The 18,781-nt window shown below is 44.5% G+C and overlaps 1 protein-coding gene across 1 annotated transcript; it reads left to right on the forward strand.

The window, feature by feature from the left end:
• Nucleotides 1-58: 58 nt before the first annotated feature.
• Nucleotides 59-18,421, forward strand: LOC116844628 (the record flags this gene model as incomplete). Its single annotated transcript, XM_032816431.1, has 5 exons — nt 59-365; nt 6,191-6,429; nt 13,943-14,083; nt 14,333-14,470; nt 15,081-18,421. Coding segments are annotated over 5 exons (1,035 nt in total), but the record flags the coding sequence as incomplete, so codon positions are not given.
• Nucleotides 18,422-18,781: the final 360 nt, after the last annotated feature.

Genomic DNA, 18,781 nt, shown 5'->3' on the forward strand with positions numbered 1-18,781 from the left:
GTGTATAAAAATCAGTGCGTCGCGTGTGCCGGGACCAGTGTCAAACAGATAGTGATTCTGTGCGGACAGTTTGTCAATTTGCATCCAGTGTTGTGCGATAACAGCTATGGCGTCTGAGAATGGACTATGGTCGGAAATCAAGGCCATACTGACTCGAGATGACAGGACTACGTCGCATAGACTCATTGACCGTTTCGCGGACTTCCGCGCTACCACGGCGTCGATGACGATGAGGTGGTTGAAGCTTGGGGGTAACGCGATTCCCCAAGTAAACTCGCAGTGTCCGTCCACGGCGTCCGACGACCACCGGAGAGTATACACCGCGAGGCGAAGCAGATCTATAAGCGATCGAGTCAGGTGGTTAAGTAAGTCAAACATACCGTCAATTATATTGATCATTTACATAAAATCGTAATCTACCCGACTTTACGAGTCATCATCGAGCCATTGGCTAATCAACATCGCGCAATGAGATTTCAAGGGTTCGCTCCGAGATAATCCAGAGGAATCTCGCATCGGGGCTGCAATTAACACATGGGGGAATTGGCGCGAGGCTTCGCGACTTCTATGTCAGGTGGAACACCGACGTCAGGTGAATTCGCAAAGTCAGTACGTGCATTTCCGCGACGGCGGCGTTACGAAAGCTTAGCGCCAAAGCGGCGAACACAAAACGGGCTCGATGCAAATGAAGCAAATCCTGATACGATGTCCAAATCAATTCGGAGAAAGCCTTGCAGCCGGAAAGAGGATGTCTCCTTAATGCCGACAATGATCGCGCGAATGATAGACCATTGCCGTTTGCGACACCCAAAATATTGCTAAAATAATTACGTAATGCTGTCCTGTTGCTGCATGCGACACTTATGAGTCAATTCGCTTTGCTCATACATTATTTGTGTGAGAATCTACAGAAGGTATACATATATATTTTTTTATCAACAATGATGCTCTCTCGAGCTACCATTCGTTACTGCATTGAAAGGAAAAATGACTGATCCAACTGAAAGTATAACGATTTTTGGTATCAGCCATATTTTTGGTATTCTAACACGAAAATGGTAATAATAGTATGCACATAAAGGTTGTTATTACTATTATAAAAAGAATTAATTAAAAGATGGTTTTGATTATAATTTACAGTAATTATTTCTCTATGTGATTATAGTTACAAATACAAACGGTATTTTTTCTCAGTGTGGGATGATATTACGACACACGGCACTTCCATACGCAATCGACTGTACATAGTAACTTTTGAGCTGACTTTCGATCTATTCCGGCTTGTTGACTCATATTATGCGGCAAACGATATTAATTTTACGATACCGGCATATTGGCGACACGCTTTCCACTGTCAGTGGCAAGCGTTAAGTGCCTACGTTAACTTTAACGACGTATCATTCTTTGCGCGCGTTTCCCTCAATTGATTACTGTTTTTCCAAAGATGATCGTGAAAATTTATTGCACAATGCAAACTATATCTCCAATCAAACTTCCCTGATACTCACCGCATATTCATGATATGCGTTACTCGACATCAAGCCGAAAATGCTCTGTCGTTAACGCTTATAACATTGTAAGCGAGTATTCAGATACGAATCACTCGAAATGCAGGTGGTTTCCGCAAAAATTGGCGCGTCTTCTTCTGCGTATCGGCGGTACTAGAAATATTAGTAGTTAACGCGATTACCAAACGTGTTGGCCGACGCTCTTCTACTAGATTTATCATTCGTAGCATTCTCTCTGTCTCTCTTCCTCTCTCTCTCTCTCTCCTTCTCGCGAGTTTGACGTCATTTTCGAGCAAACCGCTAAGCGTATTAGTCATGCAACTCATAACGGTCTCCCTTATCGATTCTTTATTTGGGCGTTCGCGATGTGATCTGCCCGCTTCTCCCACAAGTCCTCGTGCAAATACAAAGTGCATTATCGTAACTTGGAATTTCCTCGAATGAATCCGACAGAGCGCGACGACACAACATACAAGCCCGTGACGCGCTACATTTGCCTAGTCCCACCTGTTGAACAGCCGCGGTCGCCACAGGTGGTTCGACCTCTCCCCCGGTATCGATCCGCGGCCGAGACACGCGATGTCTCTCGTGTCGGATGCCGAAACTTGCGTCGCGCTATGAAATCGAACGAATCGTCGTCAACCCCCGTGAAACCTCTCGAATCGGTAATAACGCTCGCGAGCCTCGGCGTATCGACGAGCCGTCAGCGGGATTCCGCCACGTGTGTGCAAGTGTGCGCGCGCGTGTGTGTATCTGCTGTCCGCGGAGAATCGGCGGGAAATGATCTACAATAAATCGAGCGACGTGTACGCATATAGGCGTCGCGTATCGCGACCTACCGCAACGCGCCTCGGTCCGCGGACGCGAACGGAAGAAAAGGGAGTAGCGGGTCGGGCGTAATGGGGTATAATTGTCGCGAGCAATGCGAGGACAGTGCGTCATTACCGCATTTTTCACCGTCTTTCTTGCCGGTCGACAGCAGAGATGCTCTTTGCACCGGTGTTCACTAGCTTTGCGCACCATACTTTTTTCAACGCGTCCGCGGGCTCTCGAGGAATTTCGATGGAACGCCGTCGTTGAGCATCGCCGTTGAGGTAGGCCCTTCGCGACGCGCATAGACACCGTAGACATGGCTTAAGGTTAAGTTACAGAGGATCTTTAGGACGAAGATTTTGCAGAGAGAGATACGACGGACGAGTCTGCCGCCGGCCGGCCGAGCGTTTGACGAATCGATGTTTGTTGCACGAGGAAATCTACACAACAGATGTTGCGGGTTGAAATTTTAATCCTACTTTGAACTTGAATTTTTTAACATTTATACATCCTGAAGGAGCAGTGCACGCCTCCAAATGGCAGAAAACGCACAAAATCCCAAATGTGTCCTAAAGAAGAGCTGATAGGTTAATTAGAATCAACAGAGGTTGACATAGGTTTCAGAGTATCAAAGTAGACATTAAGTGAAATATTGAGATCGAAAGCAGGACCAAAATTTCGACTCGAACAAAGGGAACAATATGAAAACAACGGCGTTGGCACATCGAGGACAATAATTTTCTGCCGCATATCGACGCATGGCACTTCTGCGAAAAACAATTAAGTCCGCGGCGCGTAGTTCCTGGATTAGGTAAATGCAAGAGTAAGCGCTGCGAACGGTAGGATCGCGGCCGGCCGCTTGAATTTCTTTCCCTGCGAGAACGAGAACCCGTCTGAAAGTGCGGCCGCGTGTCATTCGCGTATCCCTTTCTCTGCCGACAAATTTGACCGATCATGGAGAGACTAATCGCATGGCAATTAAACGTCCGCGAGGGAAAAAAGGCGGTAATTAAAGAAATAAGAGAAAGTAAACGACGCTTCTCGGGACGAGACGAGTAAGGAGATACGGATGAAACGCACGCGCGGGTATCGGGATCGCGAATCGTTCGCCAGGTTCGCGCACAAACGCGCGGATAAAAATACCTGCAGAACGAGAGCGCTCCTCTCGTCGTTTCCCGCGACACCGGCGTTTTCGTATATGGACGAAAAGTACGCTGCAAGTACACACGTGTTTCTCCCTAACATCATTAGTGAGCATTAATTGGACGCTCTCCGTCAGGATTCTCGCGCCTTCAACGGACCCCGCCGTCGCTTGCGCCAGCCGTGACGAAAATAAAGCTAGGGAACGGACACTTTTATTGACGCGACATATTACGCAGCAACCAATTACGAAAACAAGAGGAGAAAAAAGGGAGAAAATAAATGAAACGCGCCTACATGATTGCGCACTGACCTTCATATAATAGTCTTAACATATGAAGTTATACCTTATTAAAGAGTATAATGTATTACTTTTGGAAAAAAAAACATCTTAAAATAATATGACTCCATATGTCAAGGCTATTACATGATGTTGGTCTGTGTACGTATACTGAAAGAAAAGATGCTTGATCTCATGAAAATTTCAATCATTTTCGAAATCAACTATCCGATTGAAACTTCATTCACAGTTCATTCACAGTTTATATCAGGCAAACCCCATTCAATTATTTAGATCTTGATAAATCAGCATGTAATGCAGCGTGGCAATAACAAGGATCATTAATAATTACGACCCGATAATATTATCTTATACAAATCAGACGACTGATTAGAATCAACCTGATAAGGACCGTGGGGTAAACTTCCAGTCGGATATATTTTCCTGTTATTCTAACAGAAAAAATAGTAGCAATATGTATATAAAAGTCTGTTATATCACTAATATTGCAATAATATTTACTACAGAAACAGTTGTAGCAATAATTCTTCCACACACTACACGACTACACTAAACTTTTTTCTCAATGTACCATAATCGCGACGGTAATGCGCTGCGACAGGCCAGTTCACGTGCCGATGACCTGCCGTTTCTCGTTTCGCGATGACCCGCCTATGAATGCGTGTCCCGACGCAAATCGCACGATTGAACGCGGCGTTGAAGCGCACCGTCGTCGCGCTCTTTCTCTTTCTCGCATTTTCGCAAACAGGTGGTGCATCCTCCAACGAAATCGGAAGCGCGGTTCTGCAGCGTCACTTTGGGGCGCAAACTTCCCCGCGGCAAATTGCTCTCTCATCGCGACGCAGAACGCACTTAAGAGCCGCTCATTAATATGCGTTAAGTGTTCGAGGCGTCTCCCTACGCGGCCCCGTCCCGCTCCTCGTTTTCTCCAGCATCTCGCCGCTCTTTCTCCGTCTGCGCTTCTGTCTCCCTTCCGTCCGTGCGGCGCGTCCGCCGACTGCGTTGCAGCGTGCGTTCGTTCGTTCACATTAAAATGAAATTCGTTAACGTCTCGTAGATGGCACGACGCGCACCTCCGGCTTTCGGCAGAGCGCGCCTCTGCTCGTCCCATCCGGCGAAATTTCAATACCCCGTGTCCTCCTCCGCTTAGCAAACTACCGCGTTAGCCATGTCTGATATTTTAGAAATGCGGCGAATCCTGCTGAATAACAGCAAGACTGATCAGCAGGAGGAATTAATTTCGATCATTAATTCGTCCCCGTTACATGCGTTATCCTCTCGAACGGTAGTTCGTTAGCATGCGAGGGACAAGTTTCGGTTGTAAAAGCGACGTTCTCGACAGATTGACGTCCGGCAGCGCTGACAAACGGCGGAACGGCACGTTCGTGGGAGCGAGAACGTTACATTTCATCCGACAACGCACGATCGGCATTCGATTTTTCGGAGGCTCTCTCGCGCAACCGCAGCGAAGCTGCGAGGGGGTTGGCAGGGGCACGGATTAAATGCAGACAACACGCATCGTATACGGCCGTCGTTATAACGTCCTCCAAATGCGTGCGCAACTGTTGATGGTTTGTCGTCGTACACGCTGCACGTGATCCGAGGCCCCTCATCAAGGGTCGTAACTCGCGTAATAATGCGACGACGAATTCGCGGGGACGTAATTCGACGAGCGGTGATCCCGAAACTGCCGGATGATCATAAGACGGCCCCGATCGGAATCTACCATTTGGCCGCTCACTATCGACGAGTGAGTCCCCGAGGGTGAAAACAGCGTGCGAAGAACGCTGGGGCCCGGCGAGCCGGAAGCTCGATGATAATTTCACGCAGGCATCTCGCGGCTTTCACGTTTAATCGTTGATTACCGACGCACATTGAGACGTGCACCGTCGTCTTTTCTTTTCGCAGGCACGCGGACAATTCCGTTAATGATGCCCTGCCGAGGAGTTAGTGCCCGTCGCGCGGAATAAATGGGCCGCCCGAGATCCCGCGCGATTTGCAAATTCACAATTCGCGGATCGTGTCACGCGGCAGGATCGCATTAACGTAACTGTTTCGTCGATTTCTCCGTTGGCGAGACTTCCTCTATCGCACGCCACACCCGCGAGTGTGTATCGTGACGCGAAAAACGCGACATATACGGGACGGGCCTCACGTACGCGAAGGATCAGAGAAGGGAACGCGTCCACGCGATCCGTCCATCGATCTGACTTGTATTCCAGTGCGTCAGCAAATGTTATTTTTCATTAGCGGAATGTCGGTCGAAAGAAGGAAAATGCACGAGTTTTCCCGCACATTTAACTTATGAATAAGAATTAATTTACCAGCGTACTCAGTGGCATCGGTCAAAGGAGTGTTCTTATGTACTTAAGCTTAAAAATTGAATGTCACGAGAAGAAAAATCGAACGCGATTCTCTTTGCTTTCAGGATTATTTATTTGGACGTGCTGCTTCATCGGAGCAGTGCACAGCGCTCCAAGAATGACGGACGACGACGACCGAATGAACAGCACTCCCAAGTGGGTGAACCCATGTGGCCTGTCCGGCGACTACTACGTTGACTCTACTGTGGACGTGGTGCAAATAGGAGACGCACAGCTCTTGTCGCAAATAGAGACGCAGGCGAAAACGGCATTAACACACGCGCGCATTTTGCGCGATGACTACGTAAGTAACGTACATACTATCTATCGGTGCGATTCCGCGAGGTAACAAGCGTCTCGCGGCGTTTCTTCCCTCATTTCCGAATTTTCACGGTCCGCGTATATCTCGACAGACCGCGACGTGCCTTATTCCCATACGTGAAATATCGACAGTTCAAACGGACGATCGATCGTAGCGGCAATAATTATCGGCGTGACTTCTGGGAGGGGATCGGATAGAGCGAGAGAACCTCGAGCGGAAGGCAGTTATGGTAGTACTTCCGGCCGTCCGTCGTAGATCCATGAGTCGCATAGACCTACGAAAGAGATCTCGATCTTGCAAAACGTGCCGCGTCTTCGTGCCGATCGCTTTGTTAACCAACATGCTTTGATATCCCGCTTTTACGCTCCTCGCTTTTTTGCATGCGCAACGCGAATATTTTGGAATCGATGTATTTCGCTTCAGATACAAACATACGCGTATTCAGGGAAAATAAGTCTGCATATTTGACAAAAGAACTTTTAATTACAGCTCGTATTTCCCTTCTGATTTAATCATAATCATACATCGAGATTTGCCAGCAATTTTGAAAATTTGGATAATATCTCGGAGTAAAATTTCTCTTATTCGTGTATCATTATCAGCAATCCATTTTTTTAATACTATTATTGCGTACTTTGTAATATTATTTCTTTTCTTAATTTGTACGAATAAAATTATTATTATTTTATAATATATTAATTGTTTCCAATGAAGTAAACGTTATCGTATTCCAAGAAATATAGAAAGTATGAAAACGTTCAAATCAGGGCTGTGAGAAGGAAGATATCTTTATCTATTAGGATTTCCGAGTCACCTATCGTTTTGCTGTTGTTCTCATGAAAGAAGAATCGACAAGACATGGCTTGGATTCAGCAGATAATCGTTCTTACGAGATAGATAGATAAATACAACTGCGAGAGATTTTCGTTTCGAAAGAATCTTCTCAACCAATCGTACCTTATTACCTCTCTCCAAGGACAATAAATCACGCACCGGACCCGAGCGGCTCCTCAAGGTTCCTCTCTAGAAGCGAACCGTAAAAAAAAAGACCAAATCGAACGGCAACGAGTAAAGGGGCAAAGGCGATGTTTCGCGTGCGGAATTCTTCACTTTTCGAGAAAAACCGATCATTTTTGCGCGCGGTCCAACAATCGAGACAACGCGATTCCTCTCTTCTCGTGTCTCTCGCGTACCTCGACCGTATCCCAATATCGCGGAAACTCAAACAGGAAGCAAGAGAGCAGCGGTGATTGTTAGACGCTAAACAGCCGCATTTTGTCAAACGATGGTACTCAGGAGTAAAAAAAACCTGCTGAACAACATCGGTCAAGACCAGAAGACAAAGACCCCCCTTCCGCTCAGCTCGCGCGAAGTAGGTGTTTACCCAGGCGATGCGACGCGAGTGTATGACCGAGTGAATTAGCATTCGTCGCGTGCATCGAGAAAGGGTACTTGTGCCTCCTTGCATTACAGGGTCCGTCCGTCTCGCCCTACGGCCGTTGCCGAAGGCGGTCTAGAGAGCGTCCCCGTTACATCATCGCGAACAGAACGATACCAGATACCGGTGTTTTCTACGTCAGCGCATAATCCGATATCGTACGAGCCGTAAACTCGCTCCCACCCTTTGCTGAGAAAGACAATAAATCGCACACGTGTAAATATCTCGCAAGATATAATAGGCGACGTGGAAAACGAGTGAAGTCATAGCCGTGCATGGTGACAAGGAGGAAAGAGAGAGAAAGAGAGAGGGAGAGAGAAAGAAGAAGAGAAAGGAAGAAAGAGAGTCAGGTTCCTCGCGAGTGTGAACTCGAGCGGCGGAGCTGAGAGCCCCCCAGGGGCACCCCTGCCGTGATATCGACTCGCGGCGACACACTGTCTGCTGGTCCAATGACTTCACCTTCCAGCGCTTGTTATCGGTTCAGCGTCAACTGCTCACCAGCAGAGAGAAAGAAGTAAGATTAGCCGAGGGTACCGGGAACGACGGAAGTCTTATGAACGATGCGTAAGTCGTTCACGGCGAGCTTGTGACGCGAAAGCGAGGAGAGCTTGCGACAGATGCGACATCTCGCGATTTCGTTTACGTTTCGCGAAGAAACGATTTCCCAGGGGATAAAAGAGATAAAAGAATTTATCTCAAAGAGATAAAAGAATTATTGAACACGAATTTATCCGTTACTTTCATGTCTTCGTCATTTTGATTCCATTCTGTTCTATTCTGCGCGTCTGGAAGGCCCCCGTCGCCGTGACGCGTTGGCGGTTCATCGTACGTCCTTGCACGCCGCCTGTAATCCTAAAAGTCCGAGTGCTCGGACTGTTTGCGATTCGTCGCGAACGCGACAACGGACAACGCCGGCGTCTTCGCGCGTGCACGGTCTCGCCGGTGTGTACGTGCAGGAATCGGATAAAATATCGGAAGCGGAGGATTCCAATAAATCAGAATCGGAAGCTGCCCCTCTCCACTGTGCGTGGGCACCTATACGCCACACGCGGGCGCACCGCCTGCATACTAAAGCCCAGACCGGATACACAACCTGCCAGTGCATGTACTCGCCTCGATACATACGACATATATCTCCCACCACGGTGCGCTATCGCGCCACGACGTTCATTTGCATCGCACCTCTGCACGATGACACTTTCCGAACGCGCGTGACCGTCACCGTGGATCCTTGACCGGCTCCATCAAGTTGTTAAAACTTTCCGGAACGAGCGAGACAACGTCAATATCACACGCGTCACTTTCACCGTAAACGCTCGCCCGAATGACGTTGTGATACAGCATTAACCCTTCATCAGGCACATAGTCCACAAGTGTAATTTGAAGGCTGCATGTCTCATTAGTCATCGTTTCTTGTAATATACAAAGCCTATTGATTATATTATATGCATTTTTTAAAAGAACACATCTTGAGTATACATATACATGGAAAAAGATATTTCCCGCTAATAAATCTGAATTTTCCGATGTGACAAGAATCAGATGAAAAACTAGACTGTACATGAAGAGAACATTGATAATTCTTTTCTTCGTATAAATTCTTTTTAATTTTACTATGTTTATAGTAGCCCAGTAACAGGCTGTTGTCAGTAAAGTCTACCTTGTTACCTAACACTATAAATTTTGCTAGAAAAATAGTTTTAATACAGAACATATTAGTTCCTAAGATACAAGTAGCACATATGAATGCAAAAATAGTGAATTATTATGTCGATTTATTTCTCGATGACAAAATCCTTTATAGCAATTTTTATTATAAAATTTTCTCTTTTGTGTAGAAAAAATGCCTGAAATCTTGGATAAGAAATTTTTCGCGTTCGAGGTAATAAAAATGTCATTACACGTGACTGAATCTTCATCTGGTTCTTATTCAGTTGTCCGAATCGGGATTTTCTTCTCGTGTACAGCGCTAGACCAGGTGTCCAAAGGAAGGTTAAAACGGCACACACCTACTGAAAGGTTAACGACGACGCACTTCCGACATCCTACATTAGGAAAGGCTAAACGATCCGCCTGACTAATGTAGTTCTTCACTACCGGACATTATCGACGGAATCCAGGAATTATCATTAGGATTCTAACTAAATCAAGAAACTTTATTTCCATCCTTGCTCGTTTATCCGCTTCGCTCTCGTGGAACGCGTCATGCTCGCGAGCGACTCGATCGGCTCTTGAGGCCGTCACACCAAAATTTTATAACTTATAATAAGCGGTGCAGTCGGCGAGGCCGCGCTAGAAAAAGGACTGAAAGACTAATTGATTTTGACGGATCCTCGGCAGCCAGCGCCGCGCTCAGACCGTACCAACTCTTGCCAGCCTACTTCCTGCCGGCTTCCAGAGCTCGGTTTTACGATTATTCGTGCCCCAGTGTGGCCGACGAGACTTTTACGAGGCACAAAAGACCCACGCCACAGATTTGTCCGCCACCAGTGGTTATTAGCGACAACAATTTCTTTCATACCGCCCTTTTTTGTTTCGTTTCACCACCTTTCCCTTCGCCCCCGTCCACCCTCTTTGTCGCAGTTGATCTTTCTTTCCTTCTCGCGTTTGTGTATTCTGCCGCGTAAAAGTGTGAGGAAAATCCAAGTGCCTCGGAGCGTAGAGCGAGGATCGGGACGGTTGTTTGTCCAGCTCCGCGATATAGCGCGCGATTTCGTTTGATCGTCGCGTAGAAAACGGCCAATCGCCGAGGTAATCGATTCTCGGGCGGAATGAGAGCCACCGTGCGAATGTAAGCGACACGTCGTAAAACGCACGACGATGGAAACGAGTTCCCTTCGGCACTTGAAAGGAGAAAAGGCGAATTCGATGGAGAGGCGAACTCCCGCTAATGTATTTATTACAAGACCGTTCTCGCACGAAATTATCGTAAAATTCGATTTAATTGCCTATCAGGCCTCCCGCTTATATGCCATACGTCCGCGGAGCTTCGCGGTAGATATCGTTATTTCGGTATTATTAGCAATAACAGCCAATGACGCAATCGACGGGTCTCCCGACCCGTACGCGCGTATTTAATATTTTTCGATACAAAGTGATGGGCCGGAAAGATATCTTTGTATCCTGCCGGAGGCTTTCGTAACGATCGGGGCGTGTGTGAGAAGGGCCGATCGTCGATCGGCGCACGAGTGCCCGCAGGTAACCCACGAGATCGAACATACCATAACGAGGGAATGAATTTAATGAATGACTACTGCGACGCCGCCTTCCATCCGGACTATCCTCGCGAAAGCCACGAATCAACGCCGCCGTTGCGTTGTCTTCAGAATTTGTCATCACACGTATTTATTTTTTGCAGGCAACGTACGCCATGAATTATTATGCGAACAGATATTGTTTCTCATATACTTGTCCAAACCTCACAGATGATATATATATAGAAGATACATATAAAGAAAATATATATATCGGAAATAGCATCTATATAATTGATATTAGTAAAACGGTATGTGTCTGACGATCAAAGATATACTTGTGTTGGTGAAGGTGCATGCAACGCGTTCATCTGTTATCTGCCGCGAACACTTGCTTCGAGATGCATGACCGATGACGTTGAGTCGTCTTTCCGCATGTAAACGCCGCCAGCATGTGCCGTATTAAACCTTTGAGTGCGTAGCACACTCCAAAGCCAAAGGCTCACTATGAGAGACACGTGGCCCGTGAATGCTTATTCGCGTATCGCGTACTATTGTTGTATTCGTCCTTCGATCTGACTCTTTACTTATATCATTATCTTTTCTCTTGTAATAATTTATTTTTTTTTTAATTAGTTCTCTCTTGCGCAATATTTTAGTATATTACAAAGATGTTTATATAAAACAATATAATATGTTATACACAATTCAACTGCAATATCGCGTTGAATGTAAGTCAATCGGTGAGAAAACATACCACTTGAAAAGTCGTAAGTGAAAGTTCGCTTATTAACGTCGTTGAGATACGTAAAAGGAGCACGAGCATATACACTCGTCGCAACAATTGATAACTGTTGCTTGTGTCGAAAATACATGCTGAAGAAATTCTCTCATCGGACGCATACATGTATCCACCGCACTCAAAGGGTTAACACGTTTATCTTGGTTTGAGTCCTTGATTGCTCGAGCGACGCCTTTGGTTCATCACAAATGCTTTCCATTGTGTAAAAGCTTTCATAATTCCGTGCAACTGGCTACATAACGCAAAGCTTACAAAACGAAAACGATATCTTATCAGCTAAGTTTTCAATGCCAGCATTTGCTTAAAGTCTAACAAATGGATTGAGATGATCATCAATGGAGAATTACATTAAATGTCACGATATCATAAAGAAATCTGAGAAATCGAAATTTAGGATTCAGTGTATGTTTTGTAAGTATATATTTATACATTTAATAATGCTTTTTGAGTTACACGTATTATTTCATTGACATCTGCCTTCTTTTCATTTTTTATCAAAGAGTTACAGAGAGCTGTTGTAACAAATATAAATTTTAATTTTTATCAGTGCACGGCATTATTAGACGCACAAATATTATCTTTGCTCTTATAATTTCTCCCTCTTTGCCTCTTTTAAATCTTATCGAAATTTCTAACGTGGGAAAAAAATGAAAGTAGTAAATTATACAATTAATATATTGAAATTAAAAGTAAAAATTATATGCAGATAGGGAGAATTAGGTTTAATATCGCGAATATTAAATATTTCGAAAAGAAGTCTCTCGAAAAATCAACATGAAGAAGTTTGTAGCATCAAGGTAGGACAACAGCTCGCATTTTATCTTGAGATACTCTATTGATCCTTCAGGTTCAAAAGAACCTGTGGAGTTGACGTAAGCTAAAGCTTCGACACGCTTCTCTCATTCCCTGTTTCCTTCACACCTCTCCCGGTTCGGCTGGATGATTCATAATGACTCGTTCGATGTAAGCGATCCCTGATGGGACAATTAGCGTGTCTCGACCGGCGGCCGGGTTTCCAAGTAGTTTCCGAGTAAAGGACTAATCCGACTTTTGTTAGCTGACCCATCCCGGTATTCCCGAAAAGTCAGCGTGCCGCCGCCGCTGCCGTTCGAGCCACGCGCCACTCGCGCGCATCGAGGATCACGAGACCGTGCGAGCGTTACTCATTCGGCGATTCGCACGGTCGCGTACCAGGAACGAGGGATATCGGGAGACTGATCGCGTACGAGATGTTACACGACGTGTATAATCGGTGACTAAACACGCGGAAATCCATCCAGCGAGTCGTCGCTCCGACCTCGCGTTAACGCGAGAAATTAACGCGAGCGACGATGCTGGCGCAATCGCGGCTACTTGGAAACGTAATGAGAACGCTGCTTTCCCGCTCTTTTCGCAAAGTAACAATACACAGCGACGCGGACACGACGAAATGTCGAAATTTTTCGTTATACACCCGTAAACAGAAAGGCTCGCCCGAAATTTCTCGGATGAGCTTGTGAACTTTTTTAATGGGAGAATCTCCCATTGAATAAGACGAATAAAAGTTCACAAACTCATTTCAAAAATTATGGACAATCTATCTGTTCACGAGTATACATCGTGTATTGAGTAGATCGCATGTTTCCGCTTATGAAAGTTTCCGATCGAACTGTGGAAGTGAGATAGAAGGAAGAAGGAAAGAGAAAAAGAGAGTGACTGGGACCGAATTATTCATAAATTGTACTAACGCGCGATTAATTTTTTTCTCTTTTCTTTTTTATATATAATCACGTTGACTCTTGGTCGGAGCAGTGAGAGTCTGCGCGTATGCATGTCACGTAGTATTACTTTATATACTACGGATCCACTCGGGCGCGCAACGAGTGTGAGATACGCGAAACGACGTAGCGATAACGCGACACCCACGCACGATAATTTTTCTCATATTTCCGCGGAGTTATGCATACTGAGAGGACGACGATACGGAAACCCGATAGTGCTCCGTGTCCTTCTTCGCGGCCCCTTTTTCGAGCGAAATGAGGTATCTAATCGCGCCCACGTTTGTCTTCCTCGATCTTACAGCTGGAGCAGATTCTCTTAAGTAGCAACGCGGCGTTCAAATCGACCTGGGATGACACCCGCTACGATTGGCTACCTGGGCCGAAAGAGATACCCAAGATGTTGGGAGAGAAACTCGATGAAGCATATCTCGAGACGTTGACCGTACGTATAGACCGATTACGTTATTTCGTGTCGCTTCTCCGCGCGAAACCGTCTGACACTCTATCAATGATCAACAATCATAACAGAAACGATTTTGTGAAGATAGTTCATTCGATGGTTATTTTCCGCAAAGCATACGACGCGACATATGTATGAGTGCAATGTTATCGTATATATTACTTATAATCAACAACAAACAATAAATATATTATTTATAATCAATAACAAACGTGCTTGTTTCATTTTTAGATCGACACAACTCTTCAAAACACGTATGAGTACCTGCAAAAATTCGCAGTGGGTATAGAGCAGATCGTCTGGGAGCAACGCGACACAGGGGGTCGCTTTAGCAAGCATTTCGAGGATGTCGAGGACCAACTTCGATCGGTAAGTTCATTTTCTAGATCAAATCTCCGTTATCTCGCTTCCTCTTTATTTTTCCATTTCTCTTAGTAATTACGTCAAACCACGAATTTTCGGATTATCGCTCCTCTGCAACGTGTGGAAAAGAAAAACTGTGACTTTCACAATAGCGACAGCTAACAGAGCACAATTGACCTGAATTATTTCGCCTTCCGTTGTTGTAAGGGTGATAAAAAGCGTTTTGCCAAGTTTTACGAGCGTTTTACGTAAAGGTAGAGACGTTAAAGATCGTCGCTGAAAGACAAAACTACCATTTTATCGACCATTCCGACGAATAGCTTTCGGTGCGTTCCTATCGTGGTTTCCTGTGTTTTTTCTATTTTCTTATTTACTCTCGATATGCATCACCGACGTCGCGAGCTGATCTTGAGAGAGAGCTTTACGAGAGGCAGCTGCTGCTCGTCTGAAAGTGATCAGGAACGTTCTCACGTTGATTTTTCACGCGACATGTTTGGCGCAACGAGACATGCGTTTCAGATTAATAATTATAGCATTTCCCAAGGATCGAGAAATCATAATCACGCACGCAAACCTATCAGTCTATCTCTGATATCTCGACGTATCTCTTTTTCAGATTCTCTGCGAGGTGCAAGTCGGTTTGGTAGAGCGCGGGACACCGTTACCAAAAGACGTCTCGCGATCTATTATGCCGGACGAGCAACGCTCCCTCTCCTCGCAGACCGAGCGGAATCTGCGAGCGTTCATCATCTACCGGGATTACGTGAACTTTCTGGAATACATACAACAAGTCTTTATGTATTTGAGAAATAAAGCGTACACCTGAGGATTCCAAGGCGAAAGTAGAAGAAGGGTTACGAGGCGACGACTCACCCATTTCAGGGCAGCGGCACAACCGCAACTACCCCATGTTCTGCTGACTTGAGATGGTTGAAGGAGGAGGGTGGCAAAAATCCAAGAAGATCCTTCCGATTATATTTTTTCTCGTCGGAAGGACGACTTTCACAAGTCATGACGGTGCAAGGAAGCCGAGCGATTCGTGATTGGTACCGACGACGACGACGATGATCCATCGAATTGTCGTGGAAACCGACGGATGTACGCCACGTAACACACGTCGTCACGATCGTCCGTCCGATCCAGCACGATAACTGCGAGACAGAAGTCATACGGCAGCCATTGTCGAGTCTTATCATCCACCGTCCTCCTTCGACACTCCCCGATAGAACATGTCAACATTAAGGGTAAACTGATTCGCGTCGTTATTAACCCACTCGCTTTCGCCTGCAACTTGCGTTTATTTATACGTACATTATCACACCCTCACAAGTAGCATATGTAGCATGGCTTCGGTGCGACGATGCGCCATAACCGTAACTGCGAGCATGCTTAACGATTCTCGATATCGCGCGAAGACGAAAGCAACAGGTTCGAGCTGTTCAAACGAAAATAGTCCTGCACGCGACGACGAGACATCGCGGCGTTACTCACATCTTAGGAACGTGATACCTGTTGTTCTCGATACCACTTTCGACGGTTTCCAACTGTCCATCAGACGGGATCGTGCTTGACGCAACGCGCAGTGCTTCAAGCAGGATCGCGGTTCAATGTGCTTTCTCTATCAGTAGCCTGAGGCTCTTAGCGATACCTCTTTAAACGAGCAAGCCGATTGCAATGAGCACTATGTACGAGCGACCCATGTGAGATCGAAGCGAAACTGTCTCGAGAAGCGCTTGCCGAATATAGCTTGAAATTCAGCGGGGATCTAATGAACGATCTCACGATTATCATCGTGACATCGTGACATTTTGCTCGTGCTACTGAAATCCACGGTAGATCTTAGCAGCGGCTTGTCTTTTCGCCTTTCGCGCGTGTCGCAGAAAATCTCAAGTCGAATAGTCCAGTGCGATCACCTGGACAATGTTTTCATTCGCACGTGTCTCGACACTTGGCCACTTGTAATATCTGATATTAGGTATTTTTCTTTGTGTGCCTCAAGAGTGTATAGTAGAAAGTAACTATGGGTTGAAGTGTACGATATAGTTATGTTTATATGTAGTATAGAGAGAAAAGAAGTCAATCGTAGCGTCGGTTGGGTTCCTAATCAAACGCAGTATTCACGCCGTAATCCGGGCCACTCGTGATTCATGAATAGAGAAAATCGCGCGTATACGTGTGCACACTGTGCACACACACACACACATACACACACACACATATACATGAGAGTGTCACGAACGACATCACTAAAGAGGTATTTCTGCGCGAGCACACAATTCATACGCTCCCTACTACCCTTCCCATAAAAATCCTACATAATAATTTATTGACTCCGTAATATTAGTATATATTTATATTTATTCAGATTATTTATTTTATTTTTATAAAGGTTTTTTTTTACACGTCCGTATTGTATTTAAAGTTTCTAGTTGAGCTTAAAAGTGACTAGCGTACAGAAGAACATATCTCTTTCTCTCTCACATGTAGTTAAAACTATTAATATTATTATTACAATATCACACTCTGGATGGTGGTGCGCGCGTCCATCGCGCGTCTATCTACACAGAATATGAAGACTCGATACTAACTAGAAACTTTACGAGGCTCATAAATTCCACAATTCCGATCACTACTACTTTGCACGCAATGACATGCCGCTAATATTGCGTTTTACTCATGTTTGACACTGGTTTTTTTAATAAATATTCTTTTACACGATCATTTTTTTTAGAGATATCGACTTTTTTGCTTTCGATTTAGCGATACGCAAGACTGTTAAAGACTGTTGGCTAAAGGGGCACGTCGCCAGATTCCCTTTGTTGTGTATGACTTTAATCTAAGTTTAGTCATAATTCTCTATCTGTGACGTTGCGTTACGATTGTCGGACATATCTTTATACACACGTACAATGTATATTTTTATACTCTATCGTCGAGTACGAACGACGAATCAAAGAATATATCTCGTAGCACACCCTAGAGCCGACAGTCTCCGAAAGTGATAAAACGGAAGAATATTGTTGGTACTTATTATGTCACTCTGGAAAAGTCACTGTCCGATCATCTATCAAATAAAAATGCATTCTGATGTTATATCGTCATTAATTCTCTCCTCAGTAGCGGCCCGTAAGCTTATCATAAATCATACGTACAATTGCCTTCATGGGTGTGCAGTTATCATTTTAATGCGAAAATCGTTATTTATATGCACACGTGCAATGCGTTGAATGTATTTTTTTGTTATCGTATCATCGCGTCTGTGATATGCATCGTAGAGTATCTCCAATCTGATTCATTGTTTATCGTCGGATCGACAGATTGTTTGCTTCCGTTTCGAGATAAAAAAGGAGACAGAAGAAAGGGCAATAAAAACAGAAAGAAAGAATGTCTCTCTCATATGTCTTCAATCGATCTCTGCGTCCCTTTTCCAAACTTGTACAGTTATATAATTATGGAACGCACGGACAATTTAAAGGCATGGGAAATCATACACGATCTTAAACATTTCGGTTAATAATAAAATTAATTAATACTATTAAGTGTAGTATTTATTAATTTAGAAATGCACATATATAATTAATTTATTACTAATGAATCAATAGCATATGTAAAAATACTATTTTATTATGTAATATATAATATAATTAGAGGAGTGAAGATGAGTATCACTATGAGATCTTATGAAAAAAAGATTGAAGAATAACGCGTAACAAAATTTTCTCTCGAAGTGGTGCGTTCCATAAACCTTGCGATACAAATAAATTAAATGTACATCAGCCATCATTTTTGTGTATACACACATACACACACACTGTATATAGATCAATTCGATAAAATAGTATAATATAGTGATAAGATATAGACTATAAAATTACATGTGGATATGTAATATGCATACGGACTTCTCTCTTCAGAATGTCCGCTCTGTTGTATCATATTAAACCAAAGACCACTCAACATCGAGTGCTGTTATTGTTTCAACTTACCATCTCCTCCATTTTTCCTTCCTAATGCCATTACACTCTGTATAATTAATTATAAAAAAAAATTCATTCTCAAAAGCGGTTTAGAACGCGGAACACCATCACGACAAAATTTGTCGGCACATGTACATATTTCTACAATGAGCAATCACGTAAATAAAAAAAGCTTATTTTATTTTTAGATTGACATGATTCTCCAAAACACTTACGAGTATCTACAAAAATTCGCAACAGGTATCGAAGAGATAATCTAAAAACTAGGGATCTCTTTGGTAAGCACTTCGCGGATGTTAAAACCGACTTCGAATAATCAACAACGATAATAATGAACAAA

Source organism: Odontomachus brunneus, unplaced genomic scaffold, assembly GCF_010583005.1.
Source record: "Odontomachus brunneus isolate Ranch 3 - 2012 unplaced genomic scaffold, Obru_v1 Obru_scaffold_044, whole genome shotgun sequence".
NCBI classification, from domain to species: Eukaryota; Metazoa; Arthropoda; class Insecta; order Hymenoptera; family Formicidae; genus Odontomachus; species Odontomachus brunneus.